Below are 19,588 nucleotides of genomic sequence, written 5' to 3'. Positions count from 1 at the left end.
AGGAGAAAAGGAAACAAATATATTCAGGAAAGACTGAAGGAGTTCAATAAGTCTCACACAAAAGGAAGACGTTGGAGGGAGAGGGGGAGAGAGAGAGATTTGTATATTCTGAATATTTAAAAATTAGAGAGGAGTTGTGGGTTAGTTTGTTACAGGCAACAGAAGCTGTTTAAGTGGACGGTAAGGTTTCGTGGACGTTACTACATGTGTTTACTCAGAAGTAAGACCACCGAATTAAATAGGAGTTGCTTCCTCAATGTGTAACTTCCAAAGGAGTGTGTGACTGCAACCTTAGAGCTCATTTAATCGCCTGCATTAAGTCTTATCCTCAGTAGAGGTATTACACCTTCAGGCTTTGCATGGAATTGTTAACCCTATTTGGAGAGGAGAGCTGGTCTTGTGGTAGCAAACATGACTTGTCCCCATAGCTAAGCAGGGTCCGCCCTGGTTGCATCGTGATGTGTGAGCACTGCAAGATATTCCCCTCAGGGGATGAAGCTGCTCTGGGAAGAGCAGAAGGTTCCAAGTTCCCTCCCTGGCAGCATCTCCAAGATAGGGCTGAGAGAGATTCCAGCCTGCAACTTTGGAGAAGCCGCTGGCAGTCTGTGAAGACAATACTGAGCTAGATAGACCAATGGTCTGACTCAGTATATGGCAGGTTCCTATGTTCCAGATAGTAGGTGCATACAAGTGTCTGTGCACATGCACTTGTTTCCTGTGAAGAATCTACATGCCTAAATTTAAAAAGTGAACCTGACTACCAGCCCCCTCAAATGCAGGATACAGAATAAGTAAAGTCCTATTCACACTGTTATGCTCAATACAGTCTTTGGAGTCCAAAAATTGTGTTGAGCATTCAGGGGTGTAGTTGGGGGAGAAGGGGCCAGGTTCACCCCTCTCCCCCTCTGAGTGAGGGAGATGATCATAAAGAAAATAGGGAGGGGTGGAACTGGGGGCCCCTCAGAGCTGGGGGGCTGGATTCTCTGAACCCATCTGCAAGCCTGGTGTAGTGGTTAGAGTGAGCCATCAGCATGAAGTAGTGGTTACAGTGCTGGATTAGGACCGGGAGACCAGAGTTCATATGAACATAAAAACAGCCCTGCTGGATCAGGCCCAAGGCCCATCTAGTCCAGCATCCTGTTTCTCACAGTGGCCCACCAGATGCCGCTGGAAGCCACAGGCAGGAGTTGAGGGCATGCCTTCTCTCCTGCTGTTACTCCCCTGCAACTGGTTCTCAGAGCCATCCTGCCCTTGAGGCTGGAGGTGGCCCACAGCCCTCCGAGTTCAAATCCCCATTCAGCCATGATACTAAGCGGGGTGACTCTGGGCCAGTCACTTCTCTCTCAGCCTAACCTACTTCACAGGGTTGTTGTGAGGAGAAACCTTAGTATGTAGTACACCGCTCTGGGCTCCTTGGAGGGAGAGCGGGATATTAAAATGTATAATTTCATCATCATCATCGCTACACCCCTACTCAACAGCTCTGTAAGCACGATTAACTCACTGCACCTGGGCGCACAGACTGTTGAACAAACTTGCAGCTCCTGAATTCAGTGGAGCCATTTGGCTCCGCTGGTCTCACGGCTTTTCCTCCCTCTGCGCTCATGTGTAAGTGAGCGCCCCACATACGGCCACTTAGAAAAAGGGGGTGTATATGTGTGTGAGTGTGAGAGTGTAAGCAGTGGGCGAAATGGCCCTGGAAATACAAGAGAGAAGAGTGTGTGACATTCTGTGGTAAATCTTGGACGTGAATGGCGTGAGTTCCCAACTGCAGAAAGACGTCCGTGGGCTTCCCTGAAGGAGCGAGAGGAGGGATCGCAGCCATCTTCGCGGCGGGAAGAAGGGCCACCATGCTGCGTGGCTGCAGGAAGTTCGATGGGGTTGTAAGTGCCGGGGTGGGGCCGCGCTCGCGCACTGGTGGGGCGCAGCGCTCTCCTCTTGCGCCGTATGCCTTTAAGTCAGCCGGGGTATGGGCGCCTACCATAGCTGAGGTACGTTTGGCACCGGCTTCTTCTTGCCAAGGCGGGCTTTCCAGGGAACCTTCCTGAGGCGCGTGCGGGGTTTGCCTTTCCTACCTCCGGTTTCAGCGCCTTTTCCTGCCTCGCAGGTTTCCGCGCTCCACGATGGATTCTTCGTCGGCAGGAAGCTCCGTCCCAAACGACCCCGGAGGAGAAGGAGGGGCAGGCGGCGATGAGGAGTCCCTGTTGCGGCTCCTGCGGAACTGTCAGCCGTGGACCACGCGGTTCCGCCCGCTCCCGCCTCAGCCTCTCCTCCTGCAGGCGCTGCCCCGGCGGGGCGCCTTCCAGCCCCCGAGCGCAGCGGCTGGCGGCTTGAGCCCCGGCTCCCCTTCGCTGACGCCCCTCTTCCCTTTCTCATGCCTGCCCTCTGCCTTCATGGGACCCCCGACCCTGCAACCTCCTCCTCCTCCTCCGCCTGCCCTTCCTCTGCCCCGGCCGCTGCCCCGGCTCGCCGCCCCTCTCGGTGCCAAGCTGCACTCACTGCGACTGCGCCTCCTGGACGACGGAGGAGCCTCCTCCAGCAAAAGCAGCCCGCCGCCGCCCCACGACTCGGAGCCCCGCCAGCCCCGCTACTGCTTCACCGCCCAGGAGCTCCACGCCGTTCTCTACGGAGCCCTACCCGACGGGAGGCAACAGCGCGCCCTCTCCACCGCGGGACGCCAGCCTCGTAGCCCAGGTAAGGCTCCCACGACGTGAGGCCCACGTGGGACTCCTCAGCCTTGCGAGGTAGGAAGGGGGCAGAGTAGCCGTCGAGGGTGCCTGAGCATGCGCAGGCTGCCCACCTCTTGCTTAGCCTCCCCCGTGGTCGGTGGACTCCGGCGCCAGGCATTTCTGGAGCTGTCGCTTCCCTGATTTCTCCTTTAACAGAGGAAGGCTCTCTTCTCGGTAGAAGGTCCTGTTGACTTGATTATTGAGCTTTGAAACCTCTGCGCAGTTACCTAGAAGCAAGCCCCACTGTGCTCCTGTTTGCTCCTAGGTTGAATTTGGATTGGAGGATACTGCTGCCATCCATGCACTCTTACTTGGGGATGAATGTAGTGAGTCTTGCTTCCGATCTAGGCGACATCCGGGTTGTGCTACAAGTCTTGTTGTACTCCTTAAAAGAAGCGCTTTCGATTTGTCTAGATAAAGTTCTGATAAAGGACTGTGAGAAACAGACCAAAATGTCCAGTGGCTTCTTAAAAAGTCGCACATGTATATGGTAGCCTAAGGTTTTGGGACCTGGTGTTCAGGATGCCTCTGAATACCAGTTGCTTACCATATTTTAGAGCGGCATCGAATTTATTATTCAATTTTTTTGCGGGGGGAGGGGGCTATATAGCAAGCTATGGAGTGGCACGGGGAAAGGAGGCGAAGGCGTCCAAAAGAGACAGTACCTCTGTAGTTCGACCCATTGGCCGGTGGGAGGAATTGGCACATTAAATACAGAAATAAAACGTGTGGAAATAAAGTAGCCAAAAAACCTCAATAGTGATAGAATACAAACAATTTATCTACATTTTTTCAGCCAGGCAGCTGCTTTAGACTATTTGCATTACTTGGTGCAGAATGCAAGGCTTCAGAAAGTCGCGTGTGCACCTGTAATGTTCTTCTGATTGATGCAATGCTCACTTAATTAAAACTGCCCATTAACTTTATGTAATGTTCAGTCGATCAAAAAACGAGACCCGGTAAAATGGGTGTGAGAATGTTTATTTCTCTCCTGAGAGACAGGCTGCTTTTTGAGTCTTTTATTCTCCCCCGTTTACTCCTCACAAACTGACTAAACTTAGTAGAGCAAGTTCTATTAGCAGCCCTTTTAGCGTAAGTCCTGACGAGTTGAGTAATTTTAGTCCAGAATGTCAACCAGTCTTCAGCTTTGTAAAGACCACGAATGCTAGGAAGTGGTCCCTCTGCCGCAGCCAGAAAACCCTCCACTTCCAAACTAGCCCTAAAACCTGGCTTCCACTGGACCCGCTAGGATTACGTGCATCCATTATGCTTGAAGACTGAAATGCTGCTCCAACGCAGTCCGCTTTTGTGCGAAGTCTTGTTTCCAAACTGGTCCTAGCGACTGTGAATACAAAACTGGGGCGTGGTAGTGCTATTTCGGATTAACGAATCCCGCATGCCCGGTTTGAAATCCTTTACTTAGGAGCGAGTATAAATTCGCGCACGGATAGTTAAGGAGCCCCCGGCGCACTGGGTTAGTTAATCCGACGCAGATCAACCACCCCGCCCCAGGTTGGTATTCTCGGTCGCTGACCCCAGCTTCCCTTGGTGTCCCCGTCTTCTTTCCTTGTAGGAGCTGCTGAGTGTCAGCCCCCGTTGCTGGACAGGTCTACCCTACAGCTCCCCGAAGGTTGGTGAGGGTCTTTGGGTGGGGAGGGGAAAGAAACCTGCAGCTCGCCGCCCGGACTGCCCAGCCGCTTTCTCGGCGATTGACCAGTCCCGCTTTCCTCCCTGCAGGGATGACGGTCTTGCAAACGCTGACCGGGGACGGTCCCCAGCTGGGCATCTTCTGCACCGAGACCATCCTGAAGGGAGTCCGTTTCGGCCCTTTCCAGGGCAAAGTGGTGAACACCAGCGAGATCAAGACTTACGACGACAACTCCTTGATGTGGGAGGTACCCGATGCTCGCGCCTGGCTGCCCCAGCTGCCCCCCGCTGCGCTTCGGCTCCCTCCGGAGGACCGCGGCCGAGAAGACTTGGAAGTAGATCCAGTGGCTTTCCATTGGACTTGCTCTCAAGGAAACGTCCGCAGGAAGTGAAGGACTGGGGTTCCTGCTCAGCAGAGCCTCCCGCCTCTCTCCTCCTGTTGAACTTCTCCGCCCCGGCCCCCTGCATTCCCTTCATGCCTGGGGACTGCAGCCACCCCTCGCGCCTCCTTGGCTTTGGGCAGGGCAAAGCACCCCCGAGGGCATGCGCTCCAGGCTGGCCAGAGCAGCTCACCGCCACCTCTCGGTTTCTTTAGATCTTAAGCCTTAGAAGACGTCGCAGGGCAGTTCCGAGCGCACTTCATTCCCAAGTCGTTGGGGTGGCAGCAGGATGCGAGGGGAAATAGAGCGCGGGGGGGGGGGAGAGAAGGCGCCTCTGGGCATGGCTCTCCCACAGGGCGCCCGCCTGCTTCCCGCCTCCAAACGGGTGTGGCGCTAAAGCCGGGGTGCAGACCGAGGGAAAGAGCCACTCTCCCCTTTGCGGGAGGGGTAATGAATGGAAGAGCTGCTCCTCCAATGTTTTGGGCCGGGGCCTGGTCTGAGCCCATGTGCGACCGGACCGCTTACCGATCGATACGCTGATGTAAAGCTAGATTTATAGACCGCCTTTCAAAAAGGAAGGCGCACTCCAAGGCGGTGCAAGGGCTGCACGGTTAAAAATGGGGCGGCGTGACAAAAGCCCTCGATGCCTTCTCACTAGAGAAACGGGCCGAGAGACAGTCCGCCAGAGTCCCACATCTTGGGGGTGGGGGTGTCTCCTAATAACGTCGGGAGAACGCGGCTCAGTTCTTCCAAACAGCCTCCCTCCCCCCGCCGCTTTCCTTCTCGGCGGGCAAACGTGTGTGTGTCCCTCCCGCAGATCTTCGAGGAGGGCCGCTTGAGCCACTTCATCGACGGCAAAGGCGCCTCCGGCAACTGGATGGCCCTGGTGAACTGCGCCCGCTTCCCCGAGGAGCAGAACCTGACGGCCCTCCAGTACCAGGGCCAGATCTATTACGAGAGCTGCAAAGAGATCGCCCCCGGGCAGGAGCTGCTGGTCTGGTACGGCGACTGCTACCTACAATTCCTGGGCATCCCCATCAGCCTGAAGGGGGGGACTGCCGAAGACAAGCAAGCCCAGCAGCAGAGCGAAGGTTAGTGGACAGGCTTCCTTCCGGGCGCCGGAGGAGGAAGGAGTGTCTTGGTCACGTAGGCGCGTTCCGCGGGCTCCTCTGGGTTTGACGCTCCCGAGTCAGGTGACCGCAAATCACTTGGTTCTTGTGATGCTCAAATACATTATTTCTAGGACAGAATCGGGCACTCATGAGCAGCAGGAAAGTTAAATGTAGGGCTGGGAGTTGGGTCAGTATTGAATTATTTTTCTCACCCCCTCCCCCGCAACTTCAAAGATTATTGGCTGTGTCCTTCAGCTGACAGGAGGACAAGTGTGGTTGTGAGGTATACACTGTTCTCTGCTGCTTTGGGGGTGCATTTTGGTTGGTGGGCCAAACATGGGTGAAAATGCCTTGTGCTCCCTCAACACTCCCCCCCCATGCCCCCTACCCTTAATGGGAGCTTCTGCAGGATCTGTGGAGCCTATCCACATGCGCTCCATTTATTTATTTAACATATTTTTATTTAGCAGTCAGCAATGTAGTAATACATTCTGCAGATGGGAGGGGAGTAATAAACTCTGCCACAACTAAGGCAGATGCTTGCCAAAGACCACACACAGTCTTAATTCTGTACATGTTTGCTTGGTATGTAAGCAAACTTGCTTGGTAGTAAATCCTGAGAGTGCAGCTGGGCTTACTCCCAAGTAGTAGTGGAAGCAAGCTGAGCTCTTGGCAGAAGTGAGTTTGGAACCTGGGACTTCTTGATTCACAGCTTATGCCAAGTCATGTGTATTCTATAATCTATGCAAGACTTCTTGCAAGGTCATTAATGAATGAGAGAAACGGTCTGGATCTTGTGTGTGTCTTCCGTTTTCAGAGCCCATAATATTGGGGGAACTGTTACAAATAGGGTTAGGGTTTTTGTTTAGTTTATTGCTTTTTTAAAAGGAGCTTTTAAGTCTGCTTTCAGAGATGAAATAATATATTCACATGCTATGAATGTTAAAATCACTGGCACTGAAAGCTTCAGGAAGAACAGTAAATGAATGGCTTCTAAATATATTTTAGTCAGCAGTTCTCAAATCATAGTAGCTTAGCTGTATAATTTCCAGTGTCTATAGACTTATGAGACATTGTGTTCTACAAGTGTATGGATGTTTGTACGCTTGTACATTACATGTTTGTGTGAATGACTGTACCTGTGTTCATTTTAAAGGTGAACCTGGGTCCAGGCCTTTCCAATGCAGGGGACAGATAGGAAGTGTACTGCTGTACCTGCATTTAACATAACATGTGAACTGGGTTTTTGCTGCTAGCAAATCCTATACATGTTGTTCAAGTCAGGGGCATAGCGAGACCGCCAGGGGACAAACTTCAGGCAGGGGGCTCCCCATTGCATGTGCAAAGCACACACGTGCTGCAGTGCCCTAAGCCATGCCCCCTGAATCTGACATCAGATGCAAGGGGGCAGGGCAACCAACATCTCCCCGCTGCTGCTCCGGCCTCTGCTTCCACACCACTTCTCATCTTGGTCGGGGGGGCGGTTGAGTCGAGAAGGGCAGAACACCCCCCGTGGTGGTGGCAGCAGGTACTGTGGCTGGCGGGACTCTGACCAGCCTGCACGCCTGCCCAGTTTCACTATGGATGCCGCATGCCCGTGATGTCATGGGCATGTGACGTCCATAGTTGAACTGCGCAGGCCGGCTGGAGAGGCCCGCCAGCCACAGTGCCTGCTGCCGCCACCATGGAGGGATGGACTGCCCCGCTGGGCTCACCCCCCACCCCCGAGGCCAATATAAGAAATAGCGTCAGGGCGGCGGCGGGATCTGCTTAGAGGCCCCCTGACCCTCTGGCCCCAGGGACATTTGTCTCCCTTTGTCCAATGGATGCTATGCTCATGGTTCAAGTCCCACTATGCTCAATAGGACTTATTTTCAAGTAAGTGTAGGATTGTAGCATGAATTTGGGAAATTTCAACTTGAGCTGTGAAACCTATATCTAACATTGCAGGAAGTAACAGCACCTTTTGAATTTTAGAGGACTAACTAATAATCTGTAGCACTTTAGAAGTATGCAGGTTGATGCTAGGCATGTCTGCTCAGATGCAAGTCGCACAATAGTGATAATTCTCAAGTAAAAGTGCATAGGATTGTAGGAATCTTGTGCACACTTACTGGGAAGTAAACCCTATTGACTAATTAACGAATTATTGTACACAGTGGAGCTTCTGAATAAACGTGCATTGGCTTGGGATGTGACTACCTGGCAAAGAGGCACCTTTTAATGTGGTGATTTTCTTTATTTAGCAGGGGGAGAGTATCTGGCCTTATTCACCCCCCGCACAGTACCTCCGGTTTGAGTATTTCAAAATAGAAGCCCTTTAATTTTGGAAATGAGACCACTTTCACAGGCAAAAAGGCAGGGATGTATTTCTATAATTTTATTTAGAGGGGGGAGAAAATGTTCTGCAGAGGATTAAAAAATGGGTGGAGGCATTTACCTTTGCTCTCTCCTCTACATAGCTATTAATTAGAAATAAATAAATGTTCCCCTCTTGGGAGTATTTCATAGAAATTGGGAGTTTTGAAACATAACAGCCCTGCTGGATCAGGCCCCAAGGACTATCTAGTCTAGCATTCTGTTTCACACAGTGGTCCACAAGCCCACAGGCAAGAGGTGAGGGCATGCCCTCTCTCTTGCTGTTGCTCCCCTGCAACTGGTATTGAAAGGTATCTTGCCTCTGAGGCTGGAAGTGGCCTATAGCCACCAACTAGTAGCCACTGATGGACCTGTCCTCCATGGTTGCTATAATTTACCTGATAAAGTTTTTCCTCCCATCACTCAGAGACTACAGAGGGCTACAAATGTGAGCGCTGCGGGAAGGTATTCGCCTACAAATACTATCGGGACAAACATTTGAAATATACACGGTGTGTGGACCAAGGAGACAGGCAGTTTCCTTGCCATCTTTGCAGCCGATCCTTTGAGAAAAGGGACCGTCTGAGGATCCACGTTCTCCATGTCCACGAGAAGCACAGACCTCATAAAGTAAGTGCTTCCAACCTGGTGCTATTTTTACTTCATTTTAAAGAAATAACTGATTGTGACGTTCTCTTAGATCTTGAGAGCCCTGCTCTGGAAGACCTGAAGCAGCAGTAAAGAGTGCTTTTAATGTGTGCAGAGTGCCATTCACCTACACTTCTGAATGATTGCAACCCCTCCGCTAAGGGTTTACAGAAAGAGGGAAAGCTTGAATAACAACTCCAAACTTAATGTGGTTTGGGGTTTTTTTTTGTGGGGGGGGGATGTAGGTTATTGAGTGGGGCGAGAATAAATGTTGGGGGGATCTGCACCCCTGACTAGGTAGCTATCTCACAGTTTAGATATTTGGCACTGCCAAAAGATTTAAAGTAGATTATTCTGTTTCTGGAGGGGAGAACACACATTCAAAGCTCAATGTATGTTTTTGTCCATATCTTGCTTTTGCAAGATACAAGGCTAGATTCATATGTACACTTACTTGGAAGTAAGTTCCATTGAACATAATGGGTTACTTCTGAGTAAACATGCTCCATCCAAGAGCCTTTGGTCAAGCAGCACTAAGTCCTCCATGCTTAAGAGTAAAGCACATTGTACTTTCTTCCAGAAGGGTGATTGATTAAGTGCCGTCAAGTTGGTGTTGACTCTTAACAACCACATTCTCTCCTCTCCAGGATGATCTGTCTTCAACTTGGCCTTTAAGGTGTCTCAGTGGTGCATTCATTGCTGTTGTAATCGAGTCCATCCACCTTGCTGCTGGTCATCCTTCTCTTTCCTTCAACTTTTCCCAGCATTATGGACCTCAAGGGAGCTGGGGTTTTGCTTAATATGTCTGAAGTATGCAGTTTGAGCCTGGTCATTTGTGTCTCAAGTGAAAATTCTGGACTGATTTGTTCTATGATCCATTTGTTTGTTTTCCTAACTGTCCATTATATCCTCAAAAATCTTCTCCAGCACCAAAGTTCAAAAGCATCAATACTTTTTCTATCTTGCTTCTTCGAAGTCCAGCTTTCGCATCCATAGAGTGTCTTGTCCGAACGAATCTAATCTTTGTAGGCATAGACACGTCAAAGCATCTAAATATCCTTTCCAAGGCTTTCATTGCAACCCTACCAGGTGCTAGTCTGCGGCATATTTCTTGACTGCTGAATCTCTTACTGTTGATGGTTGATCTAAAAGGCAGAAGCTATCCACCACTTCAATGTCTTCATTATCAATTCTGAGGCTGGTTGCTCAGGTACCAGGAGGGTACTTGTATTAAAAGTAATAGAGCCCCGTGACACCTTAAAGACTGACTGATGTCAGCATAAGCTTTTCTGGGCAAAAATCTACTTTTATCAGATGCATGAAGTGTTGTCAGTTGGCAAGTCTATGTATTGTTTCTGAATGCCCTGAGTAAGCATAGATAAGGCCATGTCCTTGGTTTTACACTGGCCTTGCCCAACTTAAGGAAGCACATGAACTGATTAGGTTGGGCAGCTATATAGCTACAATTGAACAAGAGGGAGGGGACAAACCTCCCTGGGCCCCTGAGTGTCTGGATGACAGCTTGCCCTTTGCTATCTCTTTTGTGCTTCTCTGAAGAAGGTGACAATGGGCCCATCTTCATTTTTTGCCCCAGGATCCACTCCAATCCTGCTATGCCCCTGAGGTTGAGAGAGAGAGACCCACTTCCTTCTTCCCTTCCTCTGCAGGCAACTGGAGCTATGTGTTGATAGGTGATGGACTCATCTAGGTGATTGTCCTTCCCTTTCTTTGCAAGATGGCAAGCCCCAAGGCTGCAATCAGGAAAATGCCCCAGGCTGCAATCTTGTGCCTACTATTCCTAGGAATAAGCCCACTGAATACTTTTGAGCAAGCATGCTGATGATTGCTCTGTGAGACCACTTGAGCTGGGGCCAGATGTTGTAGGGCTTTGTTCATATCTCCCAGCTTCAGGGAGTCCTACAAGCTGCACTGAAGAGTACAGCACCTTCCATTCAAGCTAGCGATTTGCTGCTGGATCTAGGCTTCTTGGTCTTCAAGAGCTGCAATTCATACCACTGCTGTCTCTTATTTATGCTTGAATAAACTTGGGTTTTCAGCTTTGTAAAATGGTGATGATGGGGAGATGTGTTTTTAGTTATGAGCCTTTCACCTTTGATAAACATATGACAATAGCTTTCCTGATTGTTATATATTTGATTACTGAATTATTTCCATCTTTTGAAACTGTTTGCTACAATAAACCTGATTAGAGTAATCTAATAAATACTGCACTAAAGAGCATTGTTCAAACTCTGCTGTGAATTGCACTTACTTGGAAGCAGAACCCTGTTTGCTTTCCATTAGATGCATTTAGTATTAACCATGAAAAAGGACAAAGCCACCTTCAGTTGCAAAGAACAATATTATTTTGTTTTGGGCTGCAATCCTATGCACACTTGAGAGCAAGTTCCACTGAACTCAATAGGATTACTTTGGAGTAGAAATGCATGGGATTTGCTCTAGAAATGGTATCCGCCAGCTAATGGAAATTGTTATACAACGTAGATCTAACGTGTTGCATTTAACTGCAGATTTAAAAGCAGAATTGCAGGTAGGAATGTTATGGCATTAAAGCAAAACAAACTCCTAGCTATAGCTTGACTACTTCTTCTTTTTACTCCCGCCTTTCTAGATCGAATAATTCCATAGATACAGGGTTGTGGTGGTGGTTGGGTTTTTTTGCCAGTCTCTTCAGTAGAGTTTAATCATTCAGGTTGAACTGGGCACCAGGGCAGTGATAACAAGCATTGTATTTTAAAGAACTTGCCTTATTTTAATGAGTTCAGAGTTTCTCCCAAATGAAAAAGTAAAGATTTCTCATTTCATAGCATGCAGCTTGATGCTATCCATATTTACCCAGATGTCAGTATAATAATTACTATTGAAATACTTATTCAGAAGTAAATGGAGCTTACTTGTAGGTGTGCATACAATTGAAACCTTAGTTCCTTAGAACCTTGCACCCAGCAATTCTATGCCTGTTTGCTCAGAAGTAACTCCCTGAGATCAATACTTTTTAGCAAGTGTGCTTAGGAAGGCAGCTTCAGATATGCCATTACTCCAGACAGTAAATACAGATACTCAGCTAAGATTCAGGTGGGTCACATGAACTGGCAAACATTTGAAATTCAGGATAACTGAAGGGAAGGACCCAACATATGACAAATAACTATGAGATCACTTTTTTAAAAGGAATGCTATGTTTTCATTTGGTAACTTCTTTTAAAGCCAAAGCCTTATTTTTTTTTTTTTTTAAAAACTAAGCTTGAGAAAAGAATTCCCATATTTTAATTAAAATATTTTGAACAATGCAAAATTGCGTTGTAGGCATGATAAAAAGAAACCTCAGTCGGCTTTGATATAAACTCTGCTGCTTGCTTCTGCTTATTTGGAAAATCACAATTTATTTATTTTTTAAACTTTATTTGTAAGGTTATTTTAATGTTATTTAAATTAGGTCCTGTGATTCTGTAAAACAATTGCATATATGTATCTTAATAGTAACGTACAGTGAAGGGAATTAGTGTAAGTATAAAGAACAATATGTCTGCACACAGGTACTTGGAGACAGTTTCTTATTCATTTGGTTTGGATACATAATGTCTATTAAACAAGCTTAAGGCATCTTACCATATTTTTCTCTGTTTGAACAACTTCAGCCTATGTGAAGGGAGCCACTCCACTTCTGATTTCCTTGAAATACATCCCTTCCACATAGAGGTAGATTAAAAAATAAGCAAACAATGAAAATCATTTCCCAACCATCACTATCCTTCCCTTGCATAAGCCCAACTGACAACAAAGGAGTTATGTAAATCTTCTCTCCCTTCAGTAGCTTCCTTCCCGAACACATTCTTAAAGAGAAGATGATGAAGGATGGCTGTTTTTCTCTTGCGCCGTCATCTCTCTCCCTCTTACATTCCCAGTTGTCAGCATCTTGGTGTTGCATGCTTTTAGCTGCTCATGAAAGATCTTCAGCTGTGTCAGTTGTTAGTTGGCTGTGTAAGTTGGAACTGCAACACAAGCATTTCTTCTTCTTCTTCAAGGTACTTTTAATTTGATTGCAAGTAAAGAGATTGTTCTCTGGAAAATATGCTATGCTAAAACAGCTATCAATAAGGCTTTCTTTTTAAAGGATCAATTTCAATGGTGCATGGGCAAGTTATTCTTTTGGTTCCCCAGCCTGGCAAATGACCACTCTGTGTGCCTAGGTTAACACTGCAGCAGGGTGAAGGAGAGAGGCAGGTGAGGTGAGAAAAGTGGGAACCCCATACTCCCGTGGAAACAGTACAAACACATGTGGAAGAGAGTCTGATAATGGAGCCTTGCTCCCACCGTGTACCCAAGGTTCATACACTGGACAGAAGATCTCTATAGGAGATATGTAGACACCAGTATCAGTGTGGGGTGGGGTCTACTGCTACTTTTAAGTTTGATGTTCACAGAACTCTTAATCTGCTTTATATGCATAAACTGAAATCTTATACTTCTACATATTTCTACATCCTACAGAAACTGTTTTCTTGAAAATGAATAGTCTTATCATGCATCTTTTATATTCCTCCCCACACCTACCCCTAACTACCCTGAAGAGAGCATTTCCATAAGCACTGCTGTGGTAACAGAACTACTATTTTCTCTTTCATTTCAGTGTTCTGCATGTGGAAAGAGTTTCTCTCAGTCCTCCAGTCTAAACAAACATATGAGAGTGCATTCTGGTGAACGGCCTTATAAATGTGTTTATTGCAACAAGGTGAGGACAACAAAGCCCCCACTCCCTGCTGTTCTCTTGGGAGGTCTTGGTTTGCCTGTAGAATGTTACACTCCATGGGATATCCCTCTTCTCCCACATGTAAGTCTTTCGAATATATGCTCATACAAGAGGTGATACAGAAGATGGAGTGAAGCGATCTTCATGACCGCATGAGGAGGCTACCCGCTCCTGCGGGGAGGATACCCAAAAGCGCTTACCTCCCCACAGACAATCGCAACCAGGCCTCTGCATGGGCAGAACGGTGGCGCAGATGTTCAGTGGCTCTCCTGCCATCCACCTGCACCTCTCCCGGCAGCTCCGAGGGTAGGGTGAAGGGTAGCGTGGTGGTTCTCTTAGTCCCGTTCCTGCTGGTCGAGAGAATAGCTACAGTATCTTCCAACTTCTTAAAAAAAAAACTTTGTTGTAGTTGGTAAGTGTGTGGGGAGCTCTGAATTGATTAGAATCTTTTCCCCTTTCCTCTTGGGTCACTTTTCCTAATTACAGTTGCTCCCAACTGCTTTTCTCCCTTCAGGATAAAATACTGCATCTTAACTACTTAGGAGTGTAGAAGGTTTTTTCAATTCAGAAAGCAGCTGGATGGGAGAAAGTTAAGCAACCTTTACCTCCACATTGCTTTTCTAATCAGATTTGTAGTACCCCATAGCTGCAATAATGTCAAAGCTACTCCCTAACCCTGGTCTCCAAAGGGTGCTAGGGTGGACAGGGTTGTGTCCAGCCCCAGGAAGGGGTACATTGCCAGGCAGCACACCTGATCGTGTGTGCCAAATCGGCCAATCAGCTATTTATGCCTTGCCTGCCTGCCACCAGCAGTGTTCACTTCTGCTACATCCAGTGTTTGGCTGCAGGCACTACTGAGGTGAAGGTCCGTGGAACTGCTTCCCAGGGTCTGGGGGTCTGGGAATGGAACCCACTTTGGGGTCTTGCTTAGTTCACTTTGGGGCTTGGGAGGGTGGTGATTGGGAAAGTCCTCTCAACTTGGGTAACTCCATGGCTGGGATGATGCTTCAGCAGGCTCTGCTTGCTGTTGTCCTCTGAGCTCTGCTAGTTTGCTTTTTGAGGGGAAGCAATGGCCAGCTGTGGTGGGTTGCAGCTTCTGATGGGGTGTGAAACCTGTTCTCTATTTGCGATATTGTTTCCCTGCTGCAGATTCTGTTACCCAGTTACAATAAAGTGTGGCTATAGTTTGACCGGTTTCTTGTGTCCCCTCTCTCCTTTAGGTCCCAGTGTAACTCCTTGCCCCCAGGGGGAACTCCCCACGTGGAATTTCTCCTGGTGGATCTCTCACATTGTTTCTATTTTGCCCTTACTTAAAGATTGTGGATTTTACTCCTAGGTGGCACAGTGGGGCAAAGGGGGAGAAGTCCCGCCCCCACTGTGTCAATCACCCACTGCTAAGGGTTATGACAGGGCTTGTCTGAAGAGCCCTTCCCATGATGGTGGGCACATCTGATTGCGAGGATGGAGTGATCCATCCTTGCAATTACAGATGTGCCCACCACCACAGGAAGGGCTGTTCTGTCTTCAGACAAGCCCCATCATAACCGTTAGTGCTGGAGTGCATGGGTGATTGATATGGTGGGAGCGAGACTCTCCTCCGCCCTACTGTTATAGTGTGGCATTTGGATAACATCTGAAGGAGGTTTTGACTGGCTGGAAAATGCCATCCTCCCAATATTTTCACTTGATGAATGGGATCTGGATGGGGAAATGCGAAGATGTTGAAAAGCCTTCTCTCCCCCCCCCGCCCCCCCATCTCTGAATCTGGAGGAGAGAATAGTGTGTGTGTGTGTGTGTGTAGGTCTTCTCCAGAATAATTATGGGAAAGAAAGCTACCTAGGTAGTGCCAATTATATCTAGTCTTCACAACAGTAAGGGAATTTGGGCTAAAGTTTCACAGAGAATGTGGAACCTGTAAGTATCTACTCTCTGAAAAGACTTCTGCAAAATGAAAGAAAGATGGCGATGCTACCCATCCTCTGATAGCTGCCAGCATCTGGCAGTCAATTTGTATCCTGCCTCTCCTATAGGGAATTGTATAGTCCTGTATATACATGGCAGTATATTCCCTCCTTATTTTCACTACAATCTTGTGAAGTAAGTTTGGCAGAGAAATAGTGCCTTGCCTAAGGCCACCCACAAACATCATAGCTGAACTAGGATTTGCACCAGGGGTTCCCATAACCAACCATACTGGCTCTGAACAATGAGGTTGTTCTTCTGACTTCCACAGGTAAGAGCCAGCAAAACAACATTCTCCTGTTTAGTCTTAGTGGCTGCACTATCTTCCTATGGAAATCAACTCCACATGCATTGTGTAAACAAGCAATTCTTCTTGTCTTTAAATGTGTGTGTGTGTATTACTCATTCACACAGCTTTGTGTCCTACTGCTTTTTGAGTCTGCTTGTCATGGCAACCAAAATCCATAATCTCTCCTGTGAAGAATCGGACTGGCTTATTCTCACTAACCCTGTGTCCATCTCTGGGGCTTCTGGTTCTAAACATTTGCGACTAACTACTTTTCTTTAACCCTTCCCCACCTCCCACAGGCCTTTACCGCCTCCAGCATCTTGCGCACTCACATCCGCCAGCATTCGGGAGAGAAGCCCTTTAAGTGTAAACATTGCGGTAAAGCATTTGCTTCGCATGCTGCCCATGACAGCCATGTGCGGCGCACGCACAGTAATAAAGACAAAGGCCGCACGTGTGCACTGTGCGGCAAAACATTCCTAGAGCCAGAAGAATTCCACTTCCATATGAAGATCCACGCAACTCTTTAGACAGCAAGAGAATGTTGGGTCCTCACAAGCTCTATATGCAATTGTATGGTTTCATGTGTGTCTCTAAAGGAGACTTACCTACCCAGTGACTGTGGGATCAGGCGGCCTAAAAGTCTCAAATGTGTGTATTGCTACAAATCTACAACTTCTTGGGATCTGTTCACAGATCCCTACAGAGGGAGCTATCTGAGGACTATAAAGAATTCTGAGGTTCCAGAGACCTTGTGGGTGACCTTCATAACAAATTAATATGCAGTTCTTCTGGTGAATATTTCTGTACTCCCAAGATGTCCCTCCACCCCGGGCCATCAACTATTCATGTCTATGGCTGAGTCAGAGGGAAATGGATTTCCAAGTGATTTAGTGAATTTACCCTGAAATGGATACCCAAACTTCATCTAAAAAACAGTCCCAACTGGCAAATTTTAAAATGCTATTTAGGGATTCCATTGGCTGAAATTCTGAAAAGAAAGTTCACCAGATATTGATAGCTGGCATATATGTATCTCCTTTGTCTATTGATGTGTTGTCTCTGTGTGGCATCTCTGGCTACTGCTGAACAGAGTGCTATAATTAATGTATTTCAACTTTACTTTAGGAATGCCTCTTGCAATATGACACTTGTTTCATTCTCACCTTCCAGTATTTTACATCTGCAGAGAGAACTTGCTTAGAACAGTAGTGCATTATTTCTAAAGTGAGATACACTTATCAAGGGAGCATTTCATATTGTACCCAGGCTTGATTTTTAAAATAAATCAATTTTTTAAAGTAAATATTGTTTAAATTACTCTTGCAATCTGGCTTTTTAAAATTCTAAAGTATAGAATCTATTTTGTTGGAGCAAGAGATTTTTAACAACAAAATGTGAAATTTAGTCTCCTATTATAAATATTAAATAGTACTGAGGCAAATGTTCTGAATATCAACTTATTTGCACTTTAAGTGGACTGGGGGGAAAGCTATGTAGTATTGTCAAAAGCATCTTCTCTAGTAAAATGAATCATGTAGGCTTTGTGCACACGTGAAAGGAATATGGAACAGAATGTGTGCTGATGATTTGAGGGCTCCCCTTTAATTATGGTGTGACTCTCAGCTGTCATAGGAAGTAAAATGACTTTTTGTTTGGCATGCCTAGCCAATGGTTTGCACTGACTTTATTTATTTTATTGTTGCTCATAAGTGATGTCTTCCTTGCTGTTTTAATATTTAAAGTCCTGTAAATATGCATATTTATTAAAAATTTAAACCCTTCATGAATGTTAAGATGTACTGGATATGTCGATGAGTTAACTATTTTCCAAGATTTGTAATGAACTGGGGTTTTATGTTCTTTGCCTATTTGTGCTTCATTCTGAAGTATCTGAACGGGAGATATATGCAGGGAGCACTGAGAGGGTGGTGGGGAGGGCGCCGGGTTTTGAGCAGAATGGGTACTTAAGGGTGGGACTGGGAGTATTCATTGCTGCTGAGTGCAATGGGGCACAGGGGCACCCCGGGAATATGCCCTGGTGCTCCGTGGGCCAGTCTGAGCTTGTATACATGAGCCCTTCCCAGTAGCACTCTGATCCCCAAGGTAGTTAGCAGCTCTTGGTCCTTGCCCTGAGATCATAACGGGGGAGGACTGTGGAACGCACTTCCTGCTGAGATTAGAGCTCTCCATCCCTCTTGTCCTTTAGGAAGCAACTGAAGACACACCTCTTTAGCCAAGCTTTTTAGCTATTTTAATTTGGACTTTTGTATGTGTTAAATTTTGTCTTAATGTTGTAAACCGCATAGAGACTTTGGTAATGGGGGGGTATACAAATATGCTGAATAAATAGCATGCAGATTGCATCCACAAGTGAGAACTTCAAAAAGCCCTCATACTTGGCTCCCCAGATTGCACAGGATAGGAGTTGTAGTCCAACGACAGCTGGAGATACAAGTTTGAAAACCCCTGTCCTAGGCTAATTAGACATGGGCCCAGGGGCGTAGCAAGGTTGGAGTGGGACCAGAGACAAGATTTTAAAATGGCCCTCCCTCACTGAAGCTCAGCTCATGAAGTAAATTAAGTCTTAAATGAGGCTGAATAGTGGGAACAAAAAGCATGCACACACACACACACACACACACACACACACACACACACACACACCCCTATGTGCCACAATAGAACATCATCCTCAATTATTTTATAAAAGTTTTTGTAAATTGTGGACGATGCAAGTCATTTAATGGTGCTAGAGAAAGACATGCTGTTCTGGTAGCTCCAGGTCAACACTCACATCAATTTCAGAGGATGAATGCAACTGAAGGAAGCCTGGGTGGGTGTGCAGCTGGGGGAGTCAGTCATATGACTTGCCTCTGGGGGGCCCCCCAAGACAGTGGGCCCCCAGACAACTCTGTCCCCTTGCAAGAGCAGCTAATGTAATAACATACTGTGGCCCGCATTCAGCAAAGTGAAGGCAGTTCAGCTTCCCTAGTGCTGCTGCATGTTTCTCCAACACTACACTTCTGGTGCTGCTGCAGAAGATGGCTGTTGTGCATGTTCAGTTTCCAGCTGGAATGCAACAACCCTCTTCCATAACAGTGCTCAGAGGTTTTATTGCCACGAATCAGACCATTGGTCTATCTAGCTCAGTATTGTCTTCACAGACTGGCAGTGGCTTCTCCAAGACTGCCGCAGGAATCTTTCTCAGCCCTATCTTGGTAAGGTACTGTATGCTTTGGTAGTTTGTTGATTCAATAAAAAAATCTTGTCCTATAAAAAATCTTGTCCTGGGATGCCAGGGAGGGAACTTGGAATCTACTCTTTCCAGAGCGGCTCCATCCTCTGAGGGGAATATCTTACAGTGCTCACACTTCAAGTCTCCCTTTCATATGCAACTAGGGTGGATCCTGCTTAGCTAAGGGGACAAGTCATGCTTGCTACCACAAGACCAGCTCTCTACCACAAGACCAGTGGTGGAGGGGGGCCAAACATGCAGCAGTCACATTAGGTGTGCTCAGTAATACATACAGCTAAGTGAAAGTACCTTGTTAGGTTTTTAAAAAAAAAAAAATTTTACATTTATATCCCGCTCTTCCTCCAGGGAGCCCAGAGCGGTGTATTACATACTTGAGTTTCTCCTCACAACAACCCTGTGAAGTAGATTAGGCTGAGAGAGAAATGACTGGCCC

At 47.2% G+C, this 19,588-nt stretch overlaps 1 protein-coding gene across 1 annotated transcript; it reads left to right on the top strand.

The window, feature by feature from the left end:
- The first annotated feature begins 1,549 nt into the window (after positions 1-1,549).
- Positions 1,550-17,680, top strand: PRDM14 (PR/SET domain 14). Its single transcript, XM_053313496.1, has 8 exons — positions 1,550-1,608; positions 2,108-2,694; positions 4,303-4,359; positions 4,467-4,624; positions 5,574-5,847; positions 8,654-8,856; positions 13,526-13,627; positions 16,196-17,680. Exons 2-8 carry the CDS (start codon positions 2,124-2,126, stop codon positions 16,424-16,426), a joined length of 1,596 nt encoding a protein of 531 aa, XP_053169471.1. The 5' UTR covers positions 1,550-1,608; positions 2,108-2,123; the 3' UTR covers positions 16,427-17,680.
- The last annotated feature ends 1,908 nt before the right edge of the window (positions 17,681-19,588 follow it).

This window comes from Hemicordylus capensis, chromosome 4 (genome assembly GCF_027244095.1).
Source record: "Hemicordylus capensis ecotype Gifberg chromosome 4, rHemCap1.1.pri, whole genome shotgun sequence".
NCBI lineage: Eukaryota > Metazoa > Chordata > Lepidosauria > Squamata > Cordylidae > Hemicordylus > Hemicordylus capensis.
This window is presented reverse-complemented; position numbering and strand designations above follow the sequence as displayed.